The 15,701-nt window shown below is 44.5% G+C and overlaps 1 protein-coding gene across 11 annotated transcripts in view; it reads right to left on the bottom strand.

Annotated features, from left to right (window-relative positions):
• Positions 1–15,701, bottom strand: part of DLGAP1 (DLG associated protein 1) — a 760,977-nt gene that overhangs the window by 78,896 nt on the left and 666,380 nt on the right. For 5 of the 11 annotated variants that reach the window (XM_070452694.1, XM_070452696.1, XM_020888591.2 and 2 more), the window contains one exon: positions 11,780–11,809. The exons of the other annotated variants lie outside the window; for them this stretch is intronic. In XM_070452694.1, the coding sequence (XP_070308795.1) occupies positions 11,780–11,809 (30 nt within the window). The remainder of the gene's footprint in view (positions 1–11,779; positions 11,810–15,701) is intronic. 11 annotated transcript variants of the gene reach the window in all.

Here is a 15,701-nt window from a genome sequence, read left to right as displayed (position 1 = left end):
ACCAGGCTCTCGAAGGACCTGGTTCAAATGTGGAGCAAGGAAGAAAGCAGAGTCACAGGCAGATCATCTTCTGGAGAATTGGCCTTGGAAATATCCAGGGGAGGAGAGAAAACATCCGAGGGAGATTTGGGCCAGTGGAGGAGCTTGGGGCAGAGATAACAAGTCTGGGCACTTGGAAAGGGAGGCAACGGGCAAGGGGAGGGCAAGAAAATATTTTTCATTGCTTTGTCTGGGGCAGAGGCAGCCCTGAGCTCAACCGTGAAGCAGGTCAAATTTCATGTTCTTTGCTCTCCTGAGGCCACCGGAGACCTGCCACTGCCATGCTGTTCCCCCGCTCACTCAATTCCAAATTTACCAGGTTGCCCCAGTCCCTTAGGTATTTGCTCCTTGGAAGATAAAAATCTAGTGAGTCCAATAAAATAATCCACTGGAGGATGGGAAGGACTGCATTTTTAAAAGAATTCTTGCAAACAGATCCTTCCTCCAGAGTAATAAATATGTGTTTAAATAGAGGGCGTCTGTAAAGTCTGCCTAAATTCCAAGGTCTAAATTGGGAATTTTTGACAGCTAATAGACCTACACCAGCAGTAAACCCCTTTCAGTGACTCTCAAATCATAACTAAGCCTGGAAGGAGTAGAACTGTTATAGGCATAGAATTGTGCTAAGTACATTTTACATACGATCATCATTCCTTTTTTATGGGCTTTCCAGGTAACGCAGTGGGAAAGAATTCACCTGCCATTGCAGGAGACGCAAGAGACGGGTTTGATCTTTCGGTCAGGAAGAGCCCCTGAAGCAGGAAATGGCAACCCACTCCAGTATTCTTGCCTCAGAAATCCCATGGACAGAGGAGCCTGGCGGGCTACAGTCCATGGGGTCGCAAAGAGTCAAACACAACTGAACACACACACACACACACACACACCCACACCATTACTTTTTATAGGTTTGGAAACCCTGGTAAACTTCAGAGAGGCTGGTAACCTGCCTGCAGCCAATATCATACCCCAGAGGTGGCTAAAACAATCTTGTCCATCTAACAAGGTCTTCTAGAACAGGGTCAGGACACTTTTCTATAAAGAGCTGTACAGTAAATATTTTTGGCTTTGCAGACCACATAGTATCTGTCCCAAACACTCAACTTTGACTTTGTGGCAAAGCCACAGACAAGATATAAACACATGGACATGGCTGCCTTGGAGAGGTGAGCCTGGTTTGGTCCAATGGTCAAAATTTGCCAACTCAACTCTAGAACTCTGCCACTTCCCATCCTGAGGTGGAGTCTAATACCCCTCCCCTTGAACTTGGGGAAGTGTGTGATTTGCTTGTGACCAAGACAGTATGAAGGAACTGAGAGTGCATGCTTCCGAGGCTGCATCAGAGAAGGTGATGCTGCTTCTCCCTTTGTCTCTGGGACACCTGCCTGCTTGGAGCCCTGAGCCACCGCAGGAGCATTCCACCGTCCTGAGGCCGCCATGCTGAAAGGAAGCCCAAGTCAGCCGCGTGAAGAAGCCTTGAGACTCTAAGAAGAGGGGGAGATTCTTGGCCAGCCTCCAGTGTTCCAGCCCTCCACCCACCCAGCTGCAAGCTGGGGAGAGACCTTGGGCCAGAACGACCCAAATGAAGCTCTTTACAAATTCCTGCCCACTAGAAACGGAGAAATATTAATAGTAAAACTCAGAAGGCACTAAACAAAAAAACTCAGAACATTGTCCCAAAACTAGTGAGCGGCAGATATGAGATTTAAACTTAGGTTTGCTTGACCCCAGCCACGAGTCTGTTCTACTACATGATTGCCAACAGCAGCCTTTTGAAAATATGGTGCTAAGATACACATAACATAAAATGTACCGTGTTCCATTTTTAAGTGTACAGTTAAGTAAGTACATTCACACTGTTGTGCAACCAATCTCCAGGCCCTTTTCATCTTGCAAAACTGAAACTCTTTACATTAAATGAGAACTTCCCCTTCCCCCTCCCCAGCCCTGGCAATCACCCTTCTTCTCTCTGTCTCTGAATTTAACGACTAGGCCTCTCATGTAGGTGGGATCATATAGTGTTTGTTCTTTTTGTGATGGGCATGTTTCACTTTGTATAAAGATATATTTATATATATATAGGGGCTTCCCAGTTGGCGCTAGTGGTAAAGAACCCACCTGCCAGTGTAGGAGACACAGGAGACGTGGGTTCGATTCCTGGGTCAGGAAGATCCCCTAGAGGAGGAGATGGCAACCCACTGCAGTATTCTTGCCTGGAAAACTCCACGGACAGAAGAGCCTGGTGGTCTGCAGTCCACGGGATCACAAAGAGTCAGATGTGACTGAGCATGCACATGGGTTGCACTTAAGCACTTATGTATATTTATTTTTTTAAGCTCATGTTGAGTAGTGAGTCTGACCAGTGAGTAGCAAAGATCTGTCAGGGAAAAATGTCAGAGATCCCAGGTGTTATAAGTCACAGATGCCAGGTCCCAGGAGGAACTTTGCACCAGCAGTTACTCTGATAATGACAGTTCATAGGTCCTGCCTCTAAAGGCTTCCTTTGAAGAAAGAGGAACCCATGAATCAAGAATAAGATAAGGCTGTTTGGTTTGTTTCAACTTGTGGGCTGTTTGACTTCCTTCTCAGAGCCATGCCTTGAGGATGAAATCATTTTCTACCACACAGACCTTGCAGAAGGCCGTCAAACACAAGCCCTTACTGTCTGCTTCTTTATTTCCTCTGAGTCCAGGGTGTGTATTGACTTGATGGAGTGCCTGTGACTTGCTGTAAATTGTGTATCCCAGCTCTTGGGAGGGTGAGACTTAAAATGCTGCTTCTTGGTTATAGAGACTAAGACCCAGCCTGCGGGGGCTCTTTTGACCTCCTCTCCCTTCCTCCCATCCCTGTCCAAGGACCAAGAGGCAGACCTAGGCTGAGGTGCACACTGTGAGCATCCCAGCTTGACCTTCCCCTCCCCACACCTGCCTTAATTGCATCAAGCCCACCTGTTACACCGACAGAGCGGACGCAAGTGAACTTTATGAGTCTCTCAGGGCCGCAGCCCACGGTTCTGAGCTGAGGGTGTGCTCCCCCAAATTCAGCTGTTGAAGTCCTCACTCTTAGGACCTCAGAAGGCAACTGTGTTTGGAGATATGGCCTTTAAAGAGGAACTTCCCTGGTGGTCCACTAGATAGGACTTAGCCTTCCAATGAAGGAATGTGGACTCCATCCCTGGTCAGGGAACTAAGATCCCACATGCTTCCTGGGCAAATAAAACAAACAATATTGTAACAAATTCAATAAAGACTTTAAAAAAAAAAAGGCCTTTAAAGAGGTGATTAAGTCAAAACGAGGCCAAATGAAGGTGAGCTGGAATCCATAGGATTGGGTCCTAATAATAAGTGAGAGGTGCCAGGGGAGCGTGCTCACAGAGGAAGGGCCACCTGAGGACGAAGGAGAAGACAGACGTCTGCAAGCCGACAAGAGGGGCTCCAGGACACACAGCCTGCTCACGCCCTGCCCTCAGACTTCCAGGCCCCAGCACTGTGAAAAAGTGTATTTCTGTATTTCTGTTGTCTGAGCTGGCCAGTCTGGTAGTTTTACAGCAGCCCGAGCAAGTGAATACACCGACAGAAAGTTCACAGCCTGGAGGCTGGGACTTCAGCCCAGAAAAACTCTGCAGGTCATCCTGGGAAACTCAAAAGGCAGGAAAACTTTTAGTACAGTTCCTCTTTCTCCGTCTCTCACAAGTGCTTGCTGGAAGGTTTGGGAGGTAGTGCTGGAGGCTGAGGCTGGGGTGAGGCCCAGCAAGGACCCTGGAGGCTCCCAGCGCAAGGGAGCACCCTGGCTCTAGGTTCTAGAAGGTCTGGCAGATGTGGGGAGAGATTTACGGGTGTTTGGGGCCTGGTCTAGAGGCACTTTGCTAACTCCCTTGGGGCTCCTGCCTTCCTCTCCACATCCCCCTCCCGCCCCCCCGACTCCCCCTTTCTCTATCTCTGCAAGATGGCTTGATTATCAGGAGTGTCTGAAGGCAGGGTTGCATCATGCAAATCCTGACTCAGTTTTAGTTTCGGTGCTTCTTTGGTGGGAAGGGTGCTGTGCTTTAGGAAGGTAAGCAGTTGTCGGGTGGCTAGGGTGCTGGACAGAAAGAAGGCCTCTGAAGATGCCCACGTCCTAATCTTCAAAATCTGTGTATGCTCCCTTCCTTGGCAAAGGGGACTTTCGTGTGTGATTGAGTTGTGAAAGTGTCAGTCGCTCAGTCATGTCCGACTCTTTGTGACCCCGTGGACTATAGCCTGCCAGGCTCTGCTATCCATGGGATTCTCCAGGAACGACCACCAGAGTGAGTTGACTTAAGGGTCTTAAAATGGAATGATTACTTTGGATTGTCAAGGTAGGATTATTGGGGTAGGTCAGTGAAGTCACAAGGACTTCTAGGAGGGAGGCAGGAGGGTCAGACTCAGAGAAGAAGAGTTGGTTCCAGAAGCAGAGAGGGGTGTGTGTGTGTGTGTGTGTGTGTGTGTTTAAGAGAGGTTTGAAGATGCTACTCCACTGCTGTTTTTGAGGACCCAGGAGGAAGGGGTGACAAGCCAAGGAGTGCAGGCAACCTCTGGAAGCTGGAAGAGGCAAGAAGTTGGATTCTCCCCTGGAAGCTCTATAATGGAGAGGCCCTTGCGGACCCCTTTTAGACTTCTAATTTCCAAAACTGTAAGATGACTAGTGTTGTCTTAAGTCCCTAAATGTGTGGTAATAATGTTACAACAGCAATAAGAAACCAATACAGGTGGTAAGGATGAACAGCTGCTATCGCAATTAAACAGGCAGAGACAGGTGCTCAGAAATGTAATCACAAAGCTAAAGTTTCCATCCCTTAAAACAGTGGTTTTCAAAGGTGGTCCCCCAAACAGCAGAGTCTGCAGCACCAGGAACCTGTGGGTCAAGTTCCCAGGCCTCACCCAGACCCAGGATTCAGAAGCTTTGGGAGAGCGGGCTGGCAATCTGTGTTTTAAAAAGCCCTTCGGGTGATTCTGGTGCAGGCCGAGGTTCACCTACAAAATGAGTGACCTTGGCTAGCTCTTCAGCGATGAAGGGCACTGTGTTTCCTTGGATGTGTGTGTGTGTGTTCCTAGTGAACTTACAATTAAACTAGTTATGTCGTGGTTTATGTTGGCTTGGGATCTGGAAGTGATGGGCACAATCTAGGCTCCAAGATGGGCTCTGAAGGGGAAACGTGGTGGGGGAGAGGGCTAAAATTCAGCCTCCCTGTGTCTATGGGTTCCCACCCTCTTCACAACCTATGTGGCGCTAAATCGAGAGTAAGGCTGGATCGTGGTTACAGAACCCACGCAAGATCTCACAAGATCTCGCGAGATCCTGCACACTACCCCTGCTCCTCCATCCTGGGCATGCCGAAGGGGAAACTTTTCTGAGTCACCCAAGGCAATCCCAACCTGGCTAGTTGGAAAGATATTCAGTTTGAAACCGTGAGTGTGGCCATCCCTTCCTGCCGGAGCTTACAGTTATGCAATCACACAGACAGGGCTTTCAGTCCTGGGTCAGCCTTGGGTTTAGCTGGGTGATCTATGAGTCCTTGTCAGTGAAGTGGGCATGTAGATAGTACTTCTCTGAGAGATCGTTGAGAGGTTAAGTGAGATAATACAGGGGAAGGTCCCAGTGCAGGGCCCTGGAACAAAGTAAATGCTGAAATTCACTACTGTGGTGAATTGTAACTGATTGTAGTTAATGTTATAAATTGCAATTAACAGCAATTGTTTACACCAGCCCTGGAATCTCCTATTTCCAGGCTTCTCACGTATAATGGATCCAATACACAAGTTCACCTACGTAAGGGATTCAGTCTATTTCAAGTTCTGCTAACAACATCTCTCCCTGAGATTCCTCAAGGCTCTGTGAAAAGGAAAAGTTTTCCCTTTTATAACTTGAGTGCATTTCTCCTAGCTTCCCAGTAATGGAAATTTTCCACATAGCCTGGGCCTCCAGCTCTGTGTGTGTGTGTGTGTGTGTGTCCACATAGCCTGGGCCTCCACCTGTGTGTGTATGTGTGTGTCCACATAGCCTGGGCCTCCAGCTGTGTGTGTGTGTGTGTCCACATAGCCTGGGCCTCCACCTGTGTGTGTGTGTGTGTGTGTCCACATAGCCTGGGCCTCCAGCTGTGTGTGTGTGTGTGTCCACATAGCCTGGGCCTCCACCTGTGTGTGTGTGTGTGTGTCCACATAGCCTGGGCCTCCAGCTGTGTGTGTGTGTGTGTCCACATAGCCTGGGCCTCCACCTGTGTGTGTGTGTGTGTGTGTGTCCACATAGCCTGGGCCTCCAGCTGTGTGTGTGTGTGTGTGTGTGTGTGTGTGTGTGTGTGTGGAGAGTGGGTTGCTCACTGGACCTCAGCAGGGATATTCCCATCACCCCATACACCCCAAAACACACATGCAAGCTCAAACAGGGTGTGATGACCGAAAGGTCTTGCTCATAGGTCTTGGCCACCAAAGCTAGTAGATGGCATGTGCCCAAATCCTTACATAAGCTCTGCATTGTTGTAGGATGTGGCCATCACAAAATCATTAGGCAGGTAATATAAAGGTTCCCATGAAGGAGGAGGTTAAGCCTGCTAGGAATTGCTGCCAGGAGCCCCGAGGCAGTAGAGGCAGAGGAACCCAAACTTGAGTTCCCCTACACTCCTCCCCTCCGAACAGACCCATGAGGTGGAAGGTGCTACTGGAGCTCGTGTCATTCCTCATCCTCTGTCTCTATGGTCTTCGTTCTATACTTTTGAGCCTTAAGGTCATCCCACTGATTCTTTTTTTTTTTTTGCAAATTGAAGAAGCATAGTTTGCCTTGTAATAGAATATTTTGTTAAAGGTCTCCCTTCTCTCTCTGTGCTTTTAATATTCTTTTTATTTTCCTTCCTTTTTTATATGCTTTGGCCATACCACGTGGTGTAGGGGAACTTAGTTCCCTGACCAAGTCTTGAACTTGCACCCCTTACATTGGCAGCAGAGAGTCTTAACCAATGGACCACCAGGGAAGTCCTGATTCTGATTACTTTTTAAAAAATGCTTTTCTACTTCTTAAAAAATATATAAATATAATAGAGGTTTGGTAAGGACCAGCTCCAAATAAGTTGGAAAGACTACTACTTGACTCTTCCTTCATGCTAGCTAGCACTTTAAATATTTTCCATTCATAAATCAACTGTGTTTCACTATGAATTCTGGGGATTTGTTTGTTTTTCTGCTGGGAAGCTGTTTTTCTTTTTTTCTCTTTCATCTCATGATCTCATCCTTTTATTTTCTTCTCTCAGTTGCATTAATGTGTATCTCACTGCTTTGAATGTCATACTGTTAATGGAATAATTTTATACTTTATAAAGATCATAGTGAGTAGTCTGTTAATCTTACATTTTTAAGAGTGGGAACCCTTAAAGAATAAAAACAAGGCATTGTGTATTTGCTGTTCTTAACAGAAATATTTGACTCCATCAGTCCTTGATACCATCAGTCTTTAAGTCCTATTTTATCTGGAAAATAAGCTTGTTTGTAGTATAAACTTCACCAATATCCTAAAGTTTGTCATATCAGTTTATGGTATCAAAGTGGATATTAGACAGGCCTTGATGGTTGTATAATAAGTCTCATTTTGTTTAATCTATTTCATCTAACCATCTTCCGTGATAAGCCCACAAAAACTCAAACACCTAACCTTCCATTTCCTAATAGAGCTTTCTACACTCATTGCATGCATGCTAAGTCGCTTCAGTCATGTCTGACTTTTCGTGACCCTATGGAATGTAGCCTGTCAGGCTCCTCTGTCCATTGGATTCTCCAGGCAAGAATACTGGAGTGGATTGCCATTTCCTCCTGCAGGGGATCTTCCCAACCCAGGGATCGAACCTGCGTTTCTTAGGTCTTCTGAACTGGCAGGGGGGTTCTTTACCACTAGTGCCACCAGGCTTATACAGTACTGTGTGTCAATTATATCTCAATACAACTGGAAGGAAAAATTTATCTAAATAAAAGGAAGTGACAAGAAGGAAAAAAAGGAGAACAAAAGCTCCACAAGGCCAGGAGAGCTTTTGTTTATGAAATCAAAGCACACCAGATCTATGATCAAAGCATCACATCCCATGTGAACTGAAACCGCAGCATCCCTCCTAAAGGTGCATCCAAAGTGGGTGACATCCAAAGTGGGTGGGAGCTTGTGTCACCACCTTGCCTCTTAGATTTCTTCCTAGAGGCGCATCTATTCCCATTTTTAAAGATGCGGAACTTTTCCAAAGAGGCCAAAGAGGCTATCAAAAGAATTTGTCATCATTTTGAGATTTTGGATTGCCTCCCCACCTACAGGGGATGAACAAGTTGCCTTTGAGGCAAGTCTCCTCACAGAGTGTGCTGGGTTATCAGTCGCAAAGGCTTGTCCTCAGCATCCAGCAGCCTCCCAGCCCCAAGGTCCCTCCTGTCCACTGAACAAACCAAGTGAGTCAGATGAAGATCTTCTCTCTGGAGCCAGACCCTCCCTCCCCGGGTAGGATGTCAGGGCCATTCCAACCCAGTCATGACTCAGTTCTTCCATGACCTCCCTTCCCGTTTTGCTTGGATAGGCTGGTAGGCTTGTCTTCTTTGTGGAAATATGTACCTCTTCCTGCTCCAATTTCAAGAGGGAAAATCCCTTTTACGAGGAATATTTAGAAGATTCTGTCATGGAATTCTTGCCATTACCCCAACTATCTCTCCTTCTCCCCAGTTTGATGTCTGGATGTTTCTCTCTTACCCCAATTTTCTTTTCATTTTTGGGGGCCACGCTTGTGGGATCTTAGTTCCCTGACCAGGGATCAAACCCAGGCCCTCAGCAGTGAAAGCATGGAGTCCTAAGTGCTGGGTCACCAAGGAATTTCCCCTAATTTTCTGAATTTGGGGTTATGAATCTAAAATTAGAGTCCAGAACCCATCAGTGTTATCAACAAAGCTTTGCAATTATTTCTTTCAAACAAATTTTTTTCCTGTTCAAATATTTTTTCATCACAAAATATTGACGAGAGTTTCTGTTTCAATGTAAGGTCTTTAAAACATGAAAGGACTGTTCACTTTTAACCTTACTGTTGGTGTGATATAGCTTTTTTTCTTTTTGATGATTTAAAAAGCTTACACAAAGCTGCAAAATGCTGAAGGAGGCACCGTGCTTCAGAGAAAAAGAACGGACCAACCCCCATAACAAAAATGCTCAGCAGGAAGTAGCCCATGGAGTCCCTGTTGATTTTCTCTTATGACTGTAACCATTGTTTTTCCTTAAAAAGAAGAGAAAAAAAGAAAAGGATAACCTACCTACAACATTAATGTCATTTTCAGAGTTCTAGGATAAATCCGGAACAGAGTCATTTTTAAAGAAAAGGAAATAGGTTCCATTCTGGCAGTGGATCCCCTCCACTGATTTGCGTATTTCTTGCCATGATAAGCTGTAGAAGCTGCCTTGAGTTCATTCGGCAGATGGAAAACAGCAAGAAAAGAGCTAAGCATTCATAAGGACCACCATCTGAGGTTTGACTTCCCATAGAGACAAGAGAGTCCAACACACATCCCACAGAGCATGCCCATCAAGCTCTCCCCTTCCAGATGCATGAGAACGCATGCGTGGAATAACAACCTCCCCCACCCCGAACACACACACAACAACTGTGTCCTGGGGAGCCCCTGGGCACACACAGGTTCTAACACATTTACAACTCAGCATGCTACCAAGCCTTCAAGCTGCTACAGCCCCCAGCCAAGAAACTGCCAAAAAGATGCTCAAGCAGCAGTCCAAATAGTCCTGACCTCTGGTACCCATGACCACTCCCTGTGAGCCCTGGGAACTCGGAGGAGACCCTGTGATGATGAGGCTGCTGAAAAAGCCCCAGACAGCCATTCAGCTTCCTGCCCTCACTTTCCCTCACTCTTCTTTTTCTCTGAAGACCATAAACCTCTTTGGGGAGGGTTCAGATAAGCCACGCTACCAGAAGTAACCATAGCAATGAGCAAAATGATGATGGGGACATTGTTCTAGCAGAATAATAATTTTTAAAATTATCTAATGTCCTCTTGGCTTTCTGGCTTTTTAAAAAATGTTTTCCATCCTTTTGTTGTAAGTGGACTACTGTGCTTAAGCCAAGCAGGCAACAGAAAGCTCTGACTTTAAAGCCAGTTGTTGATAACACATCTGAACAGCCCAGGGTGGACCGACTGTTATCCACAGATAATTAACTGAAACCTGGGGTGACTTGCCCCTGGGAGTTCCCACAGGCAGAGTCATTCTCATGGTCCCACTTGCTTTGGTAGCTGTGTCTTCTGTGTTTCTAAGTCAGGGGGCGGTTTGGATCTTCTCTCAATAAAATTCTGTGTTTTCAGGCAGAGGACCTTGAATCCCTGCTTGGCCTCACAAGGACCTGCCACATGCAAGGTGTCCTCCCTTGTTCCTATAGGTCCATCCTTTGATTCCTCTCTTGTCTCTGAACCGCCAAAGCCTGTATTGTTTCCCGGCCCCTTCCTTATTTGAGATAGCAGTGCACTTTCTGCCATGAATGTCAGAATTAGTGCCTTTTTAATGTGCTTTTCTAAATGTGATGGCATTAAATCTACTAAAGGAGCGGAGTCCACCTCTCTGGATGTGCCAACCCTGTGGGGACATTTCTGAGTCCTTCTCCCATCTCCCAGCCTGCACACTCCAGCCCACCCACTCCTTTTGCTTGAGTCAAGTAGGTGGTCTCACCACTAGAGCCCCTCCTCCTCGCGCTTTCCAGCTCCCACCTCCATGCATTGCCCATTCACGAAGCCACATCTCTCCTTACATTTGAAAATTCACCTTAAAGCCCACCACCTCTTCCAAGGAGACTCTCCTGATAAAATGGGGATGAAGAACCCTCCAAAGCATGACAAACTCCCAATAAACGAGAACACACACACACACACACACACACACACGCCCCACAATAAACACAGACACTCACAAAGAGAGAGCATGACATATTCCCTACTTACAAGATACATGCTCCTCTTAGGGCAAGGTGGTCAATTTTATACCAACAACCAATGAATCATTTAAAAAAATGAGGTGTTTTTAACATTCTTGGGGGTCACTCAGTGAAACACAGCTGTGTGTTCTCTCCCCCACCAACCCTCCTCTTTCTTTAAATCTCTCTTCCTTTTCTTCTCAGCGTCTTGGATGCACAATTCCAAGGAACCACCTGGTGTGAGTGACATGGATGACACTCAAGGAAGCTGGTTCTTGCAATACCCTCTGGGTGGCACCTCGTGACTTGAGACTAGCCATCAGGAAGTTTTAATGACTCCATGCCTGCATATTTCCTGGGCAAACATGTCTGCTATATTGGGATGAGGAAACAAAAACCCTCTAGAAAAGGTCCTACTGAAAGATGGGGCGGCAGGGGGGTGGAGGGGCAGGCGGCAGAGTTCCTGACAAGACTCAAGGTCCAGCCTCAGATAAGGATGCCGTAGAGGATAAGGATGCTCTCTAAGGAGCAGTGGTTCTGAGGCCATCCCATCAGGGGCAGAACCACCCCTGCTCGCACTCATCAATGCTGTCTCAGGGGATCAGTGTTAAGGCCACTCACTGGGGAGCTGAGAGACGTGTGGCATAAGAGAACCAGGACAAGGAGAAACACAGATGGAAAGGCGGTAGCTGGCGATTAGAACATGGCTTCAGACACCACGGCCACAGAAGCGATCTAGCTACAAAGCCACGCGGTGCAATCTTGAAGCAAAACGTTATTGATTTTGTGGTTGTAAAAACGTACCTTCAACTGCAGAACTCAGTTTTATGACACCTTGAATAAAAACAAAAAGTCTTAGTTATAGAACGGACCCAAATTACTTTGCCAGGCTTCGCACATTACACACATGCTTCAAATCTGGATTTTTGTTGTTGTTGTTGGCTTTTTGAAAATTTAAACAAACGTCAACGTCAAAAACGAAGTGATTTTCAGTCATTGATTAACCTTCATGAGTGTCTTCTTCTCTCACTAATATCACTTGGAAGCATTTTTCACTAAATAAAGGATCGGCCATGTTTTGGGATGAAACAAAGGCCAAGTCTCGATAGTCTGACCGGCTATTTCTGTAGCTAAGTCATAGTGGATGAAGGATTGATAAAACTTCACTCAGAAGGACATCAGGGCCTAGTATTTCCTAGTTAAGCTGCACATAGGGATCATCTGATAGGTGTTGGGACAAGGTTTCTGTTGAAATATGTAACAAGTGGTTAGAAACCATGGCGTGATCTGGCAACTTCCTTATATGGGGTGGTTGGATCAGAGGCCATTTCTGGTATCCTGTGTTCAGTGTTCCCATTCTCTGCAGATCAGTGGAGGGGCTGAACTCGTCAAATTGTTCATGAAGCAAACAGACACTACTCTTGACTGGATGTCCACGTGACTTTTTGATGACCTGAAAGGTTAAAATACTAAACTAAAATAAATTAGACCTGGTCCAATCATTTGATTTTGAAAGTTCATTTTCTTCCTTGTAAGTCATAAGTATAAACAATATTTCTCAAACTCTGTGTGATAGCCACGATACCTTAGGCTGAAAAAAAAAGTCTGCAGTTTCATTGGGTAGAAAGTCTGGTTCTCTTTCAAACCGGAGGAGTCTCAAATGAAAAATGGAAACAAAATGCTTTTCAATACTGGTAAACCAAACTGGTTATCAGCATGACCACCCACTGATTGTTAACAGATTCTATTCACAAAGAGACAAACTTGCTCTCTTTTATAACTTTCTGAAAAAAAAAAACAAACAACCTTCTTTTAAGTTACCAGTTGAATTTCATCTTTTGGGTGGAACCAGTCATGTCTGGTCAATGTTTAACAAGGGGAAAAATATGCCTGTATTATGTGTGTATATTATGGGTTTTACCAATATAAGTGATGTGTAGTATACAATCTACACATAATAATAAAATATGCAGTCTTCTTTATTGCAGGTTCCATGTAGCCAACAAATTCTCACAGAAGACTTTTGCTGATTTGGACCGAACCATAGGATTCACAGCCAGCAAATCAATCATGATTTGACAAAAATAATGCTCTGAATTGCATCCCAATTTGTTCTTTTCCCAGTAAATTCATTATATCTTTTATGTGATCTCTTGAACTATTAAACTGTTCAACTTTTGTAGAAATTATTTTGATTAAAACTCTTTCGATGTCAACATTATGAAAACACTCCCACTGTAGCCTATTTCAAGCTTCCAGCTTTGATGTCACTGGACATGGCTTTGGGAAGAGATGAATGATAGCAAAACCATCATGGAGTAAATATTTCACCACACAAGTATAGAAGAGGTAAAGAACCCCAAAAGCATGGATAGTAAAATGTAGTCAAACAATCAGGAAGTAAAGATTTTAAGGTATTTATCACCTTTGTTTTTAACATAATTATAATTGCAAGTTTGTCTAATTTAATTTGTAATCACGGGTGTGTTTAATAGTGGACTTACAAAATTCCCCAAAATGTAACAGTTGGCTCTTGCAACCTGGTATGAACCAGGTCTGACACACCATGACCATAACTGATGTTTCTTTTTACTCATGCCTGGGAGAAGAGAATCTTGACCTTCAGAATACTTTGAGTTATTCACAAAAGGAGTTATAATTTAACTGAACAAGCCAAATATGAATAAGCTGAGCATTGACCATGATTTTGCTCATAATTTCACATCCTCTTAAACCTGTCATACACAAAAATATACTCTATATAGATCACCTTGGAAATAACAGTCATTGAGCATCAGCTAGGAGCACACGCTAAATGGACTTGGCATTCTTTTGGTCAGGCAACCATTCCAAGAGGTATGAGTCATTGGCATAGTAACTGATGAACTGTAGAAGCTTTATGCAGGAAACCATCAGAGTATTGATTTATTTTTTATCCATGCTTATTTTTGTGCATAACCATGGGTGTCAGCAACTGTCACTCAAGTGAAAAAAGGACATCAGTGTGACCTAATCAGTGTGTGGAAACAGACTTGATGTAAAGAAAGCAAGGAAGTCTAAAGAATTTCTTATGGGAGATGTGGGTGGTGGTGGATGAGTGCTCAGGGATGTATTTATAGAGGGAAGGGAAAAAGATCTATTAAAAAACAGAAGACTGACTTTAGAACTCTAGTTATAAACAAAATTTTAAATAGACAGTTATTTGTTCCTCCATGTGAATTTCTCTTATATTTTTCAAACCCTAAATCCAGGTTTCCCCTATAGCAAGACAGGCTTTCATACTGCAAGGTAACTATGCTATAGTGAAAATCTAGAATTGGCTAAATATGGTTAGAGTGCTAATATTAACATTATACGAAAACTTACAGAATGAAAAGATATTTCCTTTATCTTAAAATATAAATATTTTTAAAAATATGAATATTTAAAGAATGAGTGATGTTGGTGCTGAAAAGCTACATATAGTATTGCTGACTTCTAGGACACACAACAGACATTATCTGGTGACTGGCTGACGTTGACATTGCCTGGAATTTAGGGTAAGCCATAACACATACATAAATATATATACACACATGGACCCTCCTCTCCTCCTCCGCATTTAATTCTTCATAGTCTTCTGAAATGCTTTTTCCACCTAATGACTCACTTCAATTGACCTAAAGTAATTCTTAGGAGAAAGTGTCAGGTTAAAATAATTCATGCTAAAGTGTGAATGACTGGGGCTCACTAAAACCCTCCAATGACATCTCATTGTTTTTGAAATACTAATAGAATTTGTAGCCCTGGCCATCGAGGCCATATAGGATGTATTCCTGCTTATTTTCTTATTTCTTTTAATTCATTTCAGATGACTTCCTCACTCACTCAAATGCTTTAACCACTTTGATTTTCTCTCTGTGCTTTGCAGAGCTAATTCCTTTTTGCCTCTGCTCTAAACCCCCACACTTGCTGCTCCCTCCCTCCCAAACCACTGGCTCTCCCCACAGCTAACTTTCTCTTCATTCTGCTGTGACTTCAAATGCCACTTTCTCGAAGAGTCCTTGCTTGATTACTGTACTTAGAGCAGCCCCAATAAGAACTCCTGGGCCCATTTCTCTCTCTCTCTTCTTCAGAGACATCACTTTGCTGACAAAGGCCCGTCTAGTCAGAGCTATGTTTTTCCAGTAGTCATGTATGGATGTGAAAGTTGGACCATAAAGAAGGCTGAGTGCCAAAGAATTGATGGCTTTCGAACTGTGGTGCTGGAGAAGACTCCAGTACCAGAAACTGGACACCAAGGACATCAAACTCCTTTTATTGACTTCTAAAGGAAATCAACCCTGAACATTCATTGGAAACACTGTTGCTGAGCTGAAGCTCCAATACTATGGCCACCTGATGTGAAGAGCCGACTTATTAGAAAAGACCCTGATGCTGGGAAAGATTGAAGGCTGGAGGAGAAGGGGATGACAGAGGATGAGATGGAGGATGGCATCACTGACTCAATGGACAGAAATTTGAGCAAGCTCTGAGAGATAGTGGAGGACAGGGAAGTCTGGCGTGTTACAGCCCATGGTGTTGCAAAGAGTTGGACCCAACTTAGCGACTGGACAACAATGACAACATTACTACTTAAAATTATCTTTTTGGTTTATTACTTGGTTCTTTGTTCTGGGGTGTCTTCCTCATTTCAACACCAGCAGAAAGAGAGCAGGAATCTGGTCTTTCTTGCTTGCTGCTATAA

The sequence above is a fragment of the Odocoileus virginianus genome, chromosome 22, assembly GCF_023699985.2.
Source record: "Odocoileus virginianus isolate 20LAN1187 ecotype Illinois chromosome 22, Ovbor_1.2, whole genome shotgun sequence".
NCBI lineage: Eukaryota > Metazoa > Chordata > Mammalia > Artiodactyla > Cervidae > Odocoileus > Odocoileus virginianus.
The sequence above is the reverse complement of the archived record's forward strand: the minus strand, read 5'-3'. Positions and strand labels throughout refer to the sequence as shown.